The following is a 15,844-nucleotide window of genomic DNA, read 5'->3' on the forward strand; positions in this document are numbered from 1 at the left end:
AGTACTTGTGCACTAATACACAGAAAATTAGCTACAAGAATGGAGCATGAAGTGAGTGACTGATAAAAGTACTTACTTATTTTCCCCCCCTGTGGTTTCAATTGGGAGAGAAAAGTGACATGGGCGATAGTAAACGGTAATAGAGGCAAAAACATTCCAGTAAGCAAATGTCTTCTGCGAGATAACTGCGGACGTATTGTTATGAGCCGCCACTGACTTCATCACCAAGTATTGTCCAAGTTAGTAAAAATATATATGAAATGGAAACATTTAGATTAATTCGTCTAGCTGAGCTGAAATTTCTAATATGACTGAAATAGATTTTTTTCTTTCGGCCTGTCTGTGTTTATTTACTTATTTTCTCTTCATTAATATTGTGTTTATTGCCATGAATCTTTTAAACGTGTAAACATTTGCTACATGTATATGTTACATAATGTAAGAACTGTAGTCAGAGAAACTAAGATCAATATAAAACAAAAGCACAGGGAAACCGAGAAGAAGGATGTTTGATTCAAGAGAGGAGCTAAGGCGTTTCCAAAGAACATTAGACAATTTTTGTGTGAGAGAGATAGAAAAAGGCACTACAAAAGACGATGAAACTTAATAATCATTGTGGTGGGTTGTGTAAAGTGAGTCTAGAATTTTAGAGTTTAAAATGAATTGCTAAAGAACTTTGTGTATCCGAAGTGCTACCCTTCAGAAACAAAGAATAATATTTTAAGGATTTTAGAAAGAAGAAAATGTTCTAGGAGTTTGCTACTGCCTTTGACCCGCATTGTGTGCAGGGTCGGCAGGGTTAAGTACGGGTTTGGAATGGTTAATTTTAAGGGGTGGACAGATGCCCTTCCTGCCGCCACCCCATACCCCCTGGAACGGAATTAGTGTACCCCAGCGGACTGAATCGATGTAAATCATGAAATACTGCGAACGTGTTTCAAATATCTGCACGTCGTGTAACTGAGGCGGGACGTGGGCACTAACCCGGTATTCATCTAGTGGGATGTGTAAAACCGCCTAAAAACCACATCCAGGCTGGTCGGCACTCCGGCCCTCATCGTTCATCCGCCGGGTGGATTCGATCCGGGGCCGGCGCGCCTACCCGAGTCCAGGAAGCAGCGCATTAGCGCTCTCGGTTAACCTGGCAGGTATCTAGTTCTTTGTGATTCATAATCAATAAAGAACAAATTTTTATTCTACTAAAAATATAAAAATGCAATCTATTCTAATAAAATAAGTGTTTGTGTGAGCTTAATGCTAAGCCTGACTGTACATCCACTCAAGAACTGCACTGTATAGAACTGATTACAGAAACTGACAAATTTCATCTTCGTCGCTTATTTAGCAGCCTTCCATAATTTAACTGTTAATTTTGTGACGTTTAAAACGAACAGGCGCCATACGGGCTACCGAAGAGTGGAAGCAGACGTAGCTGGAGCAGAGATCACAGCATGATACCCAGCTGCATTCATTATCAGTTGAGGGTAAGAAAACTAATCTCAACTTGCATGAAGACCAAGATTCAGTCTCTCCACATAAAACTAGTAAGCGTAGCTTTTACTTCAATATATACAGCACAGAAAGTGCCCATCGGCATAATCTAACAGTGATTCACTTGGTGTACGCGCTTAATTAAATCTCATGAGAGGGAGTCAGAAAATTCAACTTGGAACTAATTACTTGGCATCAGATACCTGTTTCTAGTAAGAGGTATTTTTAGGTACTGAAAGTTGCTACTGGCTATTTTTAAAACCCAAATGATGAAAGAAATACACCCTCCTCCGCACCATTTCCAAGACGGAGGCTCTAACGATCGTTTGAGGTGCCGGGGTCATTTGAACCAACACTCGGAAAATCGGAATTTCAAATTGCCGTACTCACATCCCCAAATCATTTACAGCGAACACGAGAGAATAATTCCAGTAATTTGACTTTGACGAAGGGTGGAACATACATCCAAACAGGATCACTGTGCGATTACCGTTTGACGAAGGGTAGAACATCCATCCAAACAGGACCACTGTGCGGTTACCGTTTGACGAAGGGTAGAACATCCATCCAAATAGGACCGCCGTGCAGTTACCGATAGACGAACATCGCTAGATATCCATCAGAGAATGAGGAATATATATGGAGCAGCATGTCTAGCGAAAATTACCTTTCTGAAATGGTACGCCAAGCTCCAGACTGGCGCGATTCGAGAAAAACGCCAGTCCATATGGGAGGCCAGCCTCGACTGGGATACTGAAGTGAGGGACTCACCCTGCAAACCTAATCACTGGTTTACCAAAGGAGAATCTTCATCTTGGTGCGTAGGTGGGATGATTGTCTCAATGCTCACCGCGATTATGCCTTATTGGCATACCGATTCTGGACTGTGCAGCCTTCGAACGTAAACTACGAGGTTTGTCCAGAAAGTAAGTTCCAATCGTTTGCGAAATGGACACCACAGTGAAAACCCGATGAAGCTTTGCACAGATGTGTTCGGCAGTGTCTCTAGTATGACGTTCTGTCACGTCAAGACGCTCTCTTCAGTTGTAAGCGCACTGTGAGCGAGTAAAGGTGCCTACAACAATAATGTCTCCCGCCTAGTAGGAGGGTCCGCTGAGAGGCTTCGCCTTAATGAATGCAGCCCACCTAACACAACTGCCACACACTTCCTTCTTCATGGCAATTCTCAGCTGCACTCTGCAGGGGCAGTGAAGACGCTCCTGCAGCGTTTTCGATGGGAGGTGTTTGATCACCCACATCATAGCCCTAATTGTCTCGTCCTGAGTTTCATCTCTGTTCACATGAAACGCTGGATACGAAGACAACACTTGGGCACAGGATACGCGCTACAGGCCAGCGTAGAGAATTATTAGAAAGCACAGGCGGCTGCTTTCTATGACGATGATGTTGGAAATTTGGTATAACGCTCCGAAAAATGTGTAACTCGGAGCGGCGATTAGGTAGAGAAGTATCCAGAAAGTGTAGCTTACTTTTGCAAATAAAATGTTTCTGTTTCCATTTAGCGACCGATCGGAACTTACTTCCAGGCCAACCCTCGTATTTGATTGAACCTTCACATACAATCAACACTTTTACTCCCCACAGAGGAAGAGAATTTCATCTAGATTAGCTAGATACATAAATGTGACAGTCAAATGAAAACGAGACACATGAAAAAAGAAAGTAAACTCTTTATTACTTTGAAAGTAATCACATAACAGTTAACACATTTATCCCACTGTGAGCCAAGACGGTCAAAGCCTTCATGGAAAAATATTTGTGGTTGCCTACATAAACATAAATGTTCCAAGACGTCCATCTCTGTGTCCAAAGCAGACCACGGACCACGAATGTCTCTCTTCAGGGCTCCAAAGATCTGTAAATCGCGTGAGGTGAGATCAGGGGAGTATGAATGATTTGTAGGGGCTTCCCATTGAAACTTCTGCAATGTAGTCAAAACAACATCGGTTACATGTGGGTGGACATTGTCCAGCAACAAAATGATTAATCGTGGTAAAATTGTCTGCCGGGCACTTAAGTGTGATTTGCAGAGTAGCCATGCAGACGTAGATTCCGTCCGTCAACATCTCTGGGCGTTTGGGCTTGGCGGCGCACTGTGTGTTAATTGTGGCACAGTGTTCGAGAAAGTCATTGAGCAGCTGGCTCAAACAAAAACATGTCTTCACGACTTTCACGGTACTGGCATATACGGCTTTGGAATTTTTAGCAGAAGCTTCAGTTGATGGCTCTGATTCTAAACGATGGCACCATGTTTCATCTTCCACGACAGTACAGGACAGAAAATGATATTCTTCCTCGTGATACCGTTCCAGTTGCTGCAGTGAAGCAGAAGTTTTGTTCAAATTCTGTTCGTCCGTTAGGCTGCTCACGGAATTTGCAGAACTGCTCTGCCACGAAGGCGCGAGAGGTGCCATTACTAATGCCGAAAGAGAGGCGAATGTCTTCCATCGACCAACGTCGGTAATTTCTAGCGGCAGCATTAACCGCTTCAGTGACGGAAGATGGTAATGACGGAGTGAGTCTGTCCTGGCCAACTGCTGTGTCTCAGTGACATCCGACCATATCGAAATTGCTTATTTCCATGCTGATACACGAGCTTTTGACACAATGCATTTACCATATGAAGCAGATTTTCGGGAACGAATTTCACTTCGACAGCTCTTCTGCAGTCAAAACTCGCACTCTACCTCGCCGTTCCTTTCCCCCGGCCTCCTCAGTGAAGCAGAACACACAAAGACACGCTGATCTGACGTCGAGTGTCTTTAACAAATGACACAGCCGTGAACGTCGTGTTGCTCCTTCCTGTACCCAACAGAAGGCACATCTGCACACACACCTACAGGCGTCGCCCACGGCCGCCTCATGCTCGTTATGTTGTCGGTCTCGCTTTCATCCACATGGTGTCAAATCGATATGTGTATGGACTTCTGTGTAAATCGGAAGATGGTATCAAACAAACCCTTTTTCTGACGATCCATACTACATTCCCGGTCACCAAATTCAAGGAGTAACCGATTTATAATTCCAGAGGACAAAGAGGCCACTTAACAGACATTTTGAGTCGTGTACCAGTTTAGCAAAGAAAGGTAATCTTAGTAGAGAAAATATAATTAGCTCAGTGAACGATAAGTTTTTATGTAATTAAAAATGTGTCTCAAAGGAACATTAAAGTCGTTTATAGGTAAATGTACTGCGGAATGAACGTAAATTAATGATGGTCTGTAGGTCCATCTGTCTTAAATTCAATGATGACTAGGTAATAAATACTGAAGACAGTGACGTTTCTATCTATATGCTGGAGAGCCTGCTTGAAGACTATGGTAAGCGTGGGTGAAACATTTACGCAAAGAAAATCACGTAGTGGTGTGAGATGCTCCGAATTTTTGTTTAAAATGTCGATCTTCATTTAATGCCAGTGTGTAAATGTACCTGCGAATGGAAAGAGCGTAGAAGATGTTAAATGTAAGTTTGGACTAGAGCAGTGATTTCCAAAGGTCGACTTCGTCTGTAAGGGATCCATTTCAGCGGAAAACAAACGTTGCTGTTTCATTAAGTGTAAATGAAGATGAAAGTGAGATTTTGGCAGGTCGTAACCGAAATTTCGAATTTCTCCCACAAAGATGAAGCTTCCTCCTCTCTAAGTTACTATTCGTCTCTTCGGCTAAGAGAGAGGATGGAGCATCTCTTCAATTTAGGTCTCCTGGTTGCACCTCAGCGACAATGTAAATTAATTTTATACCTTCAACCCGTAAGGCATTGTCCCTTGCCTGGCGTTGCACGTGACGGGCTACGAACCATCGAAAAGACGGTTAGCTGTGTGCCTTTTATGCAAGCAACTGTTGAGGCGTCATGCTGTGAGCGACCATCTGAGAATGTGTCACATTGATAAAATAGGTGATGATTTGGAATACTTCCAAATACTTAAAAAAAAACTTCAAAGAGATCCACGGTGGGATCTTATGTTCGCTTCGACTTCACGAAGAAATAATGGTTTGGAGGCACCTTACAACATCTCGCTAAATTTGATAAAAACAAAAGCCTGTCAATTCACCATTTGTAGTCAGAATGAAACAAGTGAAGCAAAACGTTGGGTAGCCCAAATTCTCCATCCTACCGTTCCTTAAAGGCAAATTCCCAGGATGATAATGTTTCAACCTACATCGTAATTTTAAAAGACCTTCACACAGGTCTGAGAATGTTTTGACTACGGAAATACCACAGTGGATTATCAATCCACACAGTATGTTATTACAGAACGAACTAATCGGAATAAGGTCTAAGGAAAAGCAAAGATACATTTTATAAAGGGATATCAGCATTTCTGTCTGTGACTTATCCTTTATCAGGGACCATCGCTAGAAGTTTTTTGAAAGTTTTCTCATCTTCACACCTTGTGGATAGGGGTTTCAGAGCGGTTCCAGTCTTCTTATTAAAACAAATAACACACTGTAAATCATTCAATTCGACGCACAAGTCGCCGAAGTGGCGTCAAATCGAAAGACTAGCACCTGGCGAACGGCCTACCCGACTTTAGGCCCTAGTCACATGACATGAACATTTATTTATCACTCAATGCGAAAATTTTAAATTAAACTTAACTAATTTGAAGCAAGATACTGAATACATACTAGTAAAGTATAGCGCCCATCTCTGTTATTCAGTGTTGTGTGTAGAATGTATGAGACTGGTGACGTACATGAGATTTGCGGAAAAGTATAAGTGGTTCAAATGGCTCTGAGCGCTATGTGACATAACTTCTGAGGTCATGGGTCCCCTAGAACTTACAACCACTTAAACCTAACTAACCTAAGGACATCACACACATCCATTCCCGAAGCAGGATTCGAACCTGTGACCGTAGCGGTCGCGCGGCTGTAGGCTGTAGCGCCTAGAACCACTCGGCCACTCCGGCCGGCGGAAAAGTATAGTCCACACTGTTCCGAAGATAGCAAGGACGGACAGCCGCGAAAGCTATCGCACAGTCTGCTTAATAGCTCTTGCATCCAAGCGAATTACAAGACTAATATGAATAAAAATGGAAAAGAAACTGAAGAAAATTAGATGACTATCAATTTGGCATTAGTAAAGAAAAAAGCACCAGAGAGGCAATTTTGACGCTGCAGTTGATAAAGGGAGTAAGACTGAAGGGAAATTAAGATACGCTTATCGGATTTGTTGACCTAAAAAAAGGCATTCGACAATGCAAAATGGTCCAAGATATTCTACATTTTGATAAAAGAGGGAGTATGCTACAGGGAAAGACCCAAATGTACTTCATGTACAAGAACCAATAGAAAGCGGTAAGACTAGAAGACCAAGGCCGAAGTGTTGGGATTAAAAAGAACGTAAGATAGTGGTGCAGTCTTTTGCCCTAACGTTCAATCTTTATATCGAGGAAACAATGATGCAAATAAGGGAAAGGTTCAAGTGTGCTATTAGAATTTAGGATGCAAGGTTATCAATGATAAGATTCGACGATGAAATTGCTATCCAAAATGAAAGTGAATAAGATATACAGGATCTGTTGGATGGTAGAACAGTCTAATGGATTACAGAAAATGGATTGAAAATAAACCAGAGAAAGACAAAGATATTGAAATCTAGAAGAAATGAGAATATCGAGAAACATTACACCAAAGTTGGTGATCACGAGGTAGACAAAGTCAAAGTATTCTGCTACCTTGGAAGCAAAATATTCTACGGAAGATTAAGCATAGAAGAGCAGCCCACCCAACGACAGCATTCCTGGCCAGGAGAAGTCTACTGGTTTCAGACATAGGCTTTAACTTCAGAAACATATGTCTGAGATTGTACGAATGGAGCTCGACATTGTGTGGCAGTGAATCACGGATAATGGCAAAACTGGAACAAATGACAATCGTAGCGTTTGAGATGCAGTAATGCAGAAGAAGGCTGAAAATTAGGTAGACTTATAAGGTAAGGAATGAGAAGGATCGCCACAGAATCAGCGAGGAAATGAACATGTGGAAAACACTGACAAGATGAAGGGAGAGGATGGTAGGTAGTTTAAAGGCACTAGGCAATTATTTCTATGGCACCAGAGGGTGCTGAAGAGGATAAACAGCTGTAAGAAAAGACAGAGATTGGAATACAGACAACAAATAATTGAGGTTATAGGATGCAGTTGGTACTCTTACGTTAGATGAAGTGCTTAGCACAAGAGAAGAATTACTGGTGGCTCGTATCTAAGCGTAGAGGGAACGCATGACACACAAACACACATACTCACATATAAGCACACACAATTTAAAAAAAAAAAAGTACTTCGCATCCAGACGCTCACGACAGAGACGCTCCATTTACTTAGACACTGTGAGACTTCCCGTAAAGCAACAGATGACTGGTAGATACAGTTTAAACGAGTAGCATGGCAATCCATCACGCTGACCTTTCAGCTATCGGGATGGACGACGGTTCTATGTAGTATACCAGCTATTTTCGTTTTCGCTGATTTTCTACCGCTCTCCGAATGTTTGTAGTGCTATTTTGATTGTTTTTAGAAGGTATCCGATTTTTACAGCTGTTATTCAAATTCACTAATATAATAACTCTTAATTATATTTTCTGAAACCAAAATTTGAATGGTGTGTTAGCATTAAGCAGTAAATATTACATGCTTTTAAGACTAATATTTTGCGAATTTATATTTCTTTAGAAAATCGAAGACAAAAAGCTGTCCGTGTTTGGGCTCTTCCTCTAGTAAGAATAAACGTACATTTTTAGATGTATACTATGGAGTGAAGTGGACTGAAGGGATCTCTCGGAGAGGAATTGCGAAGACTGTAAATTAAGGAGCTGAGAAGCGAGAAACAGCATTAGTTCCATATAATTCGAATTAATGTATACACCGCCACTGTGTAGCCAGTACGGATAACCGGGAAGTAGCTTTCGCACCTGCAATTCCCAGATGCAGTGCACCGTCCTGGGCGGCTCGACGTTGCCCAGCAGCGCCTCGTAGTTGGGGAAGCGCAGCTCGCCGTCGGTGGCGGGCGGCAGTAGCGGCGGCCCGCACAGCGGCGCGTGCACGAAGCGGTAGCGCGCCTCGAACAGCGGCGGCGCGTGCTTGAAGTAGCTGGAGGCGGCGTGCGCCGCGTCGACGCGCAGCTCCAGCGTGAGGCGCTCGCCGCGCGACACCACCGACAGCGGCGGCAGCTGCGCGCCCCCGTGGCACAGGCACGCCGACGCTGACCAGTTGAGCGCCGCCGCGCCGCCCTCCGGCTCCAGCACCACCAGCTTGTCCGCGCGGTCGCGCAGGCAGTCGCTGCACTTGCTCGTCACGTACGTGTTGTCCTGCGGGCACGAGCACTCGTAAGCGTCAGGTATAACTTACACGAGGACAGGCTGCGGCGCAGGAACAACGAAACGACAACATATTGAAGATTGGGTCTAGTCATGGGCTGTGCACGAGTAGCCGAAGCGGTTAAGGCAATGGCTACCCTTTCTGGGGGTGATCACCCCCTGAGGAGTAAATGATATTCTCTGAGGGGTGGAAACTAAAACGATTTGATTCTCTTTCAGTCAATAAACTAAATTATTTTCAAAAGATCATTAATATTATCACAATTTTGTAAGAATCTAATACTGATTACGTAAGTTATCAATAATTACTTTTTCTCAATTAGTAGCTTTAATGTGGTGGAGGTTACAGGTTCCTCATGTAGTCCACCAACTAAAACACATATTTTGTGCTATGTCCCATATATCGCTGATGGTAAAATTGAGACATATAGGTAAAAAATGTTAGAAATATCAAGGAAAAGTCTTCTCCAAATTGTAGATAGTACCTGCAGTAGTCCAGAAACTGCTTCATTGCTCGCTTCGAAACAGGTACATGAATTAACTGACAGCATGGCACAGCTGTAAAGACTTCATGGCTACTGTAGTGCCATACACAGATTTATTATTGTTACTGTTGTTATCATTAGAGTGGTTATACCCAAAGCCTTAAGAGCCTGAAGTCGTCCCATTTCTGCCACTTCTCAAGTAAGAAGTGTAGCAATGAAGTGCACACAGCTGAACTTGTTTTGATTTTTAATGGGGTAGCAGTTTGCAGGTCAAGCAAGTGGCGCAATGGAGAATAGTACTGCAGGTGAAGTATGTTTTTAAACAACTGTGTATCCTCACTGTGGATAGTTAGCTTTCTTTTCTGACAAGGTTGTGGGTAGCACTTGTGATGCACTATGAATTTCTTCGTCAATTATTATAACACACACACACACACACACACACACACACACATATATATATATATATATATATATATATATATATATATACTAAATATCATTCCTCTTTCATCATCTTGAAGACAAAAATGTTCCAAGAAAAATCTTTCATTCTACTGTTTAGTTAGGTGTTAAGGTTGGTGATAATGTAGGGAAGGGGTGGACAACAGATGGCAGTGAGGCTGACACTGGAGCTTCTAGCTAATGTTTGTTGCACTTACGGGTAACGCACAGGTTGGGAACCACTGATATAGCGGGAGATCCAGGTTCGAGTCCCACTCTAGCACAAAATTGCATTGACATCATTCCCTTACATAGCTGGCAGTTGTTCTTATTCGCAACTCTGAATACATTTCATGTATTTTATAAAAGTCGTAGCCGCCACAGTGGCTGTGCCTTCGGAAAGGCATGCCTGTTCGTAAGAATACTGCATCGTTCTCCTTAACAACAGCCGCACTGCAGTACTGTATTTACCCGCAGAACAGCAACTTTCGGTTAAAACATCTTCTTCCTCTGTACAGATATGAGGCAACGGCCTTGCCGTAGTGGATACATCGGTTCCCGTCTGATCACCGAAGTTAAGCGCTGTCAGGCGCGGCTGGCACTTGGGTGGGTGACCATCCGGGCCGCCATGTGCTGTCGTCGTTTTTCGGGGTGCACTCAGCCTCTTGATTCCAATTGAGGAGCTACTCGAACGAGTAGTAGCGGCTCCGGTCAAAGAAATCCATCATAACGGCCGGGAGAGCGCTGTGCTGGTGACATGCCCCTCCTATCTGCATCCTCAGCGGTCGGATGTTCCCGATCAGCCACTTGTGGGCTGAAGATGGAGTGTTTTCTGTACGGATATAACATAATGTGTGCTAAATAATAGATTTTGCCACGGGAGCAGCGATATATGGAAGTTTGCGTTTCACTATGGGCTGTGCACGAGTAGCCAAAGTGATAAAGGCGACCGCTCATGTATAGTGGGGAATGCAGGTTCGAGTCGCGGTTTGGCACAGATTTTCACTGTCGTCATGCCATTACACAGATGTTGCTTGTTCGTATAAATTTATTTCATAATGGCTGTTGACACCTCAGTTCCTGTTGCTTTAGAAATACCTGCTTGTCCAGAGAAACATTACATCGTTCTCTTAGGAACAGAGGCACCATATTATAATATTCTTCTGTAATGGTGCAAAAGTGTGGCGCCATGTGGCGTCGTTCTCGACTTACACGATACTTCGAATACCAAGGTGTCGACACATGCGAGGAAAAGGCCAGATTTTACATTGGCACCAAATGTCATCACGATTCCCCTTAGCGCCACCGTGGTCCTGTCACACGATGCGAACTTCATCACATCCTCTCTTATCCAGATTTCACCCCTCTTTGTGACACCTGAAAGATTGTGGTCGGGCCCGCGATGCACAACATTGCGATCACGCGGTTTTTAAATGGGTAAATGAGCAAAAGTTTTCAGACACATTGCCGCTGGGCCTCTGGGGTGACATAAATGGCGTCAATGAAACCACATGTACTTCCAGTTCGTTCAGCCTTCAACCAAGGACATTGTGTGGGAACCTGAGAAGGAAAAAAGGAAAAATGAGGAACGAGAATTAAAGTGCAGGGAGTAGAAATAAAAACTTTGCGGTATGACACTGACACCAAAATTTTGTCAAAGGCGGCAAAGGACTATGGAAAGCAGTTGAACAAAATAGATAGTCTCCTTAAAGTACGCTGTCAGTAGATATTCAAGAAAAGTATAACATCAAGTGTCGAAAGCATTCGAATTAAATCAGCTGATGCTGAGGTAGTATGATTAAGAAATGAGACACTAAAAGCAATAAATGAACTCTGTTACTCTGTCGGAAAAATAAGGACTATGATCGAAACATGTATAAAAAAGAACTAGCCATAGCCCGAAATCTATTTTTTAAGTAGGACGAATTTGTTAACATTCAAATGTTAGGAAGTCATTTCTGAAGATATTTGGAGTGCAGCCTTGTTCAGAACCAAACAGTGGACAATAAACAGTTCAAACAAGAAAAATAGTTTCTGGAATATACAGGGTGATTCAAAAAGAATACCACAACTTTAGGAATTTAAAACTCTGCAACGACAAAAGGCAGAGCTAAGCACTATCTGTCGGCGAATTAGGGGAGCTATAAAGTTTCATTTAGTTGTACATTTGTTCGCTTGAGGCGCTGTTGACTAGGCGTCAGCGTCAGTTGATGCTAAGATGGCGACCGCTCAACAGAAAGCTTTTTGTGTTATTGAGTACGGCAGAAGTGAATCGACGACAGTTGTTCAGCGTGAGACACTGAGAATCCGCGGGAAACAACTCAGTATGAACGTGACTCGCCTAAGGTGAACGTTTTCTGTGCCATTTCAGCCAATAAAGTTTTTGGTCCCTTTTTCTTCGAAGTGCTACTGTAACTGGACTACAGTATCTGGAGATGTTAGAGAATTGGCTGTTCCCTCAGCTCGAACATGAAGCACAACAATTCATATTTCAGCAGGATGGAGCGCCACCACATTGGCACTTATCTGTCCGTAACTACCTGAACGTTAACTACCCGAGGCGATGGATCGGCCGCCAGGCAGCCCGTGACAGAGCACTTCATCACTGGCCTCCAAGAAGCCCTGATCTTACCCCCTGCGATTTTTTCTTATGGGGGTATGTTAAGGATATGGTGTTTCGGCCACCTCTCCCAGCCACCATTGATGATTTGAAACGAGAAATAACAGCAGCTATCCAAACTGTTACGCCTGATACGCTACAGAGAGTGTGGAACGAGTTGGAGTATCGGGTTGATATTGCTCGAGTGTCTGGCGGGGGCCATATTGAACATCTCTGAACTTGTTTTTGAGTGAAAAAAAAACCTTTTTAAATACTCTTTGTAATGATGTATATCAGAAGGTTATATTATGTTTCTTTCATTAAATACACATTTTTAAAGTTGTGGTATTCTTTTTGAATCACCCCGTATTATAAGTGAATGCTGAAGATCATATGAATAGGCTGGGTAATAAATAAGGAGGTACTGTATATAACTGTTGAGAAATGTAATTTTCAGACGCACCTTGAGTGAATGAAGGAATTAATTGATAGTACATATCGTTAGGCAGCAAAAAATCGTAATTCAGTAATGGAGGGATGTGTGGGTGGTAAAAATTGTGGTGGGAGACGGAAGCTTCAATACAGTGAGTAGTTTCTGTTGAACTGTTGCAGTAGTTATGCAGTGGTGAACATGCTTACATTGGATACACTAGCGTGGGGAGCTGTATAGCACCAGTCTTCGGACTGGTGACCTCAACAAAAAAAGACATTGTTATGGTTTAAATAATCAGTGGTGGAGAAGTATCATCACTACATATTGAATGTGACAGTAGGCTGAACAACAGTGTTTCGTGTTCCTACTGCTTCATTGCTCTGAGAGTGTGTGGTAGCCCATGTATTCCAATTTCTGTCTCACCTGCAATTTTTATACTCTACAGCTTCCTGCAGTGCTACGAATGTTATTACCTGATACCTTAATATGTCTCCTGTCATCCTGCCTCTTCTTCCTGGCAATGTGTTCCACACGTTCCTTTCTTCGCCAACTCTGCGGAGAACCTCTTCATTTCTCACCTTACCAATCCACTTAATTTTCAATATGCATTTGTAGTATCCATAGCAAACGCTTGTATTCTTTTCTTTTCCGTTTCTCCGGCAGTCTGTGATTCACTTCGATACAATTCTGTCCTCCAATCGTACTTCCTCAAAAAATTCTTTCTAAAATTCAGAGTTATGTTTGCTACTAATGGAATTCTTTTGTCCCGTTTTATTCTCTCCGCCCGTGCTAGTGTTCTTTTCATGCGATCGTTGCTTCTTCCGTCGTATATTAGTTTCCTCCGTCGTATATTACTTTGCTTTCAGCATAGCAGAATCACCAATTCTGATGCAAAGTTTATTGCTGGTCTCATACCAGTTTCGTCTTTCTTCGGTTTACTCTTGATCTATAATCTACACTCACCGGATTGTTCATTCCATTCAACTGGTCCTGTGATTCTTCATCCGTGTCACTGAGGACACGAATATGATATCCATTTTTGAAATTCCTTCACACTGAATTTTAATGCCTCACCTGAAACTTGTTTTCATTTCTGTCACTGCTTCTTCGATGTAGGTACTGAACCAGGAGGGGGAAAGTATGAAACCTTGCCTTACAGCTTATTTCACCATAGTACATCACTGTTGGTCTTCCATTAATATTTTTATCTCTTGGTTCTTGTACATACCGTACACGACGCACTTTTTACAACTATTTTTTTCTGAGAATCTCGAATGTATTACACCATTTAACATTGTGGAATGCTTTTCATGTCCACAAATCCCATGAACGTGTCTTAATGTGTCCTGTGTTTTGGTTCCATTAAGAATAACAACCTCCGAACTGGCTCTCTCGTGTTTGTCTTTCATAAAGCGAAACTGATCGTTATCTATCAGATTTTAAATTTTATCTTCGGGTTTTATATTACTGTAAAAATACACATAAAAATTTGCTGTTAGAATAATGGATATATTCTGGCGAGCGATTCCACCCGTCACCTTTGACCAATGACGTCATACATAAGCCGAAGAAGCTACATATACGCGATATTTGAAGTCAACGAGTCTTACTTGCAAACAAACCAAAGCATTAAAAAAGTGTGATACACAAGCAAAAGATAAATTACAATCACAGTTCACTTGGATAATTACACAGCAATGATTTCTGTCACAAGGAATTAGAAATGTCGAAAAAGAAAGTAACAACAGGAAAAAAGGAAATATGCAAGCGTAAAATAAATTACCTTAGTTTACGCGAGTAAATGACGATCTGGAAAGTCCGCTAAAATATCTCGAATCGTAAGCGGTAACTCTTAACATTAAGTATTGAATCTAATGGTATTACTGCAGAAAAATGGGGTTTTGGGAGGAGAAAAATTATATTCCAACACAAAAAATGCAAAATAGAATAAATAGTATCATAATGGAAACGTAAGAAGAGCATTAAAATGAAATAAGGAGAAAGCAACAGAGAAAATATAAACGAAAAAGCGTTACAAGAGGTACGAAAATTCACGAAAAAATGACAAAGATGGAATCAGTATCTACAATTGACCTAGGTGCATTATTTTTCGAAGTAGTACAGAGAACAACACAAAAAATAGCAATGCTCAAAAAAGCACTGCCGATTGTACAAAAACGGAAATGTGAGAGACCTTAGAATCGGTCAGATTTAGTGGTCGATTCCAATGAATGCTATTTTTGGCATTTTTTCAATGACTCTGTGAAGTACCTTTCTTTAGGATTTTAAATTCTGAGATCCCTTTTCATAATTTAACCACACAGGTCAATTCTCACTATTGATTCCTCGTTATGCTATTTTTGGTGTGTTTTATTGGGTGTGAATTGTTAATTCGTGAAGAATTTAGCTTTCTTACAGCGCTATCTGCGCTACTGCAAAAACAAAAAAATTAACAAACGTTGGAATAGGTAACAGGACTTGACCTACGTACCTCAAATTTGACCAGAATGACAAAAATAAATCCTAGAAGATATAACAGTACATACTTAAATAAAAATATTTAGAAAAACGCCGAATCATGGAACGGAAAACGAGAACCTACATATGTAGTGGTTGTCGTAGGTTCGTGCGTAACCTCACCCACGGAAATCTGGCCACGTTCGAAAAAGGAGCGAAATGTTAGGGTTGGATCTTTAATAGCGGCAACTATTTATTCACAACCGATACAAAAGAGATACATATTTGCATCTGTTACTGTCCTTCAAAGTAGTGACCAGCGTTGTGTAGAACCAGTCGCCAACGATGTCGAAGGCGTAGTATACTGTTAGCAGAGGCTGTTCTGTTGATGGAGCGGTCTACTTCTCTGGAACAGTTCTGAAGCGAATGCCACGAAGTGGTTCCTTCATCTTCGGAATCACATCAAAGTCACAAGGACTTAAGTCTTGGGAGTATGGTGGATGGTGCAGTACTTGCCAGTCCCATCGACCGAACGGAGTAGCCACAGCTTGCGCTGTATGCGCCCGCGCACGCGCATTTTCGTGCAAAATGGCT

General features: G+C 42.1%; 1 protein-coding gene and 1 pseudogene across 1 annotated transcript in view; one reads left to right on the plus strand and one right to left on the minus strand.

Moving 5' to 3' along the window:
• LOC124594054 overlaps positions 1-15,844 on the minus strand; it is a 328,962-nt gene that overhangs the window by 146,533 nt on the left and 166,585 nt on the right. Inside the window, exon 7 of the mRNA XM_047132404.1 lies at positions 8,428-8,823. Within this exon, the coding sequence (XP_046988360.1) occupies positions 8,428-8,823 (396 nt within the window). The remainder of the gene's footprint in view (positions 1-8,427; positions 8,824-15,844) is intronic.
• On the plus strand, positions 10,286-10,403 carry LOC124597238 (annotated as a pseudogene).

This window comes from Schistocerca americana, chromosome 2, assembly GCF_021461395.2.
Source record: "Schistocerca americana isolate TAMUIC-IGC-003095 chromosome 2, iqSchAmer2.1, whole genome shotgun sequence".
NCBI lineage: Eukaryota > Metazoa > Arthropoda > Insecta > Orthoptera > Acrididae > Schistocerca > Schistocerca americana.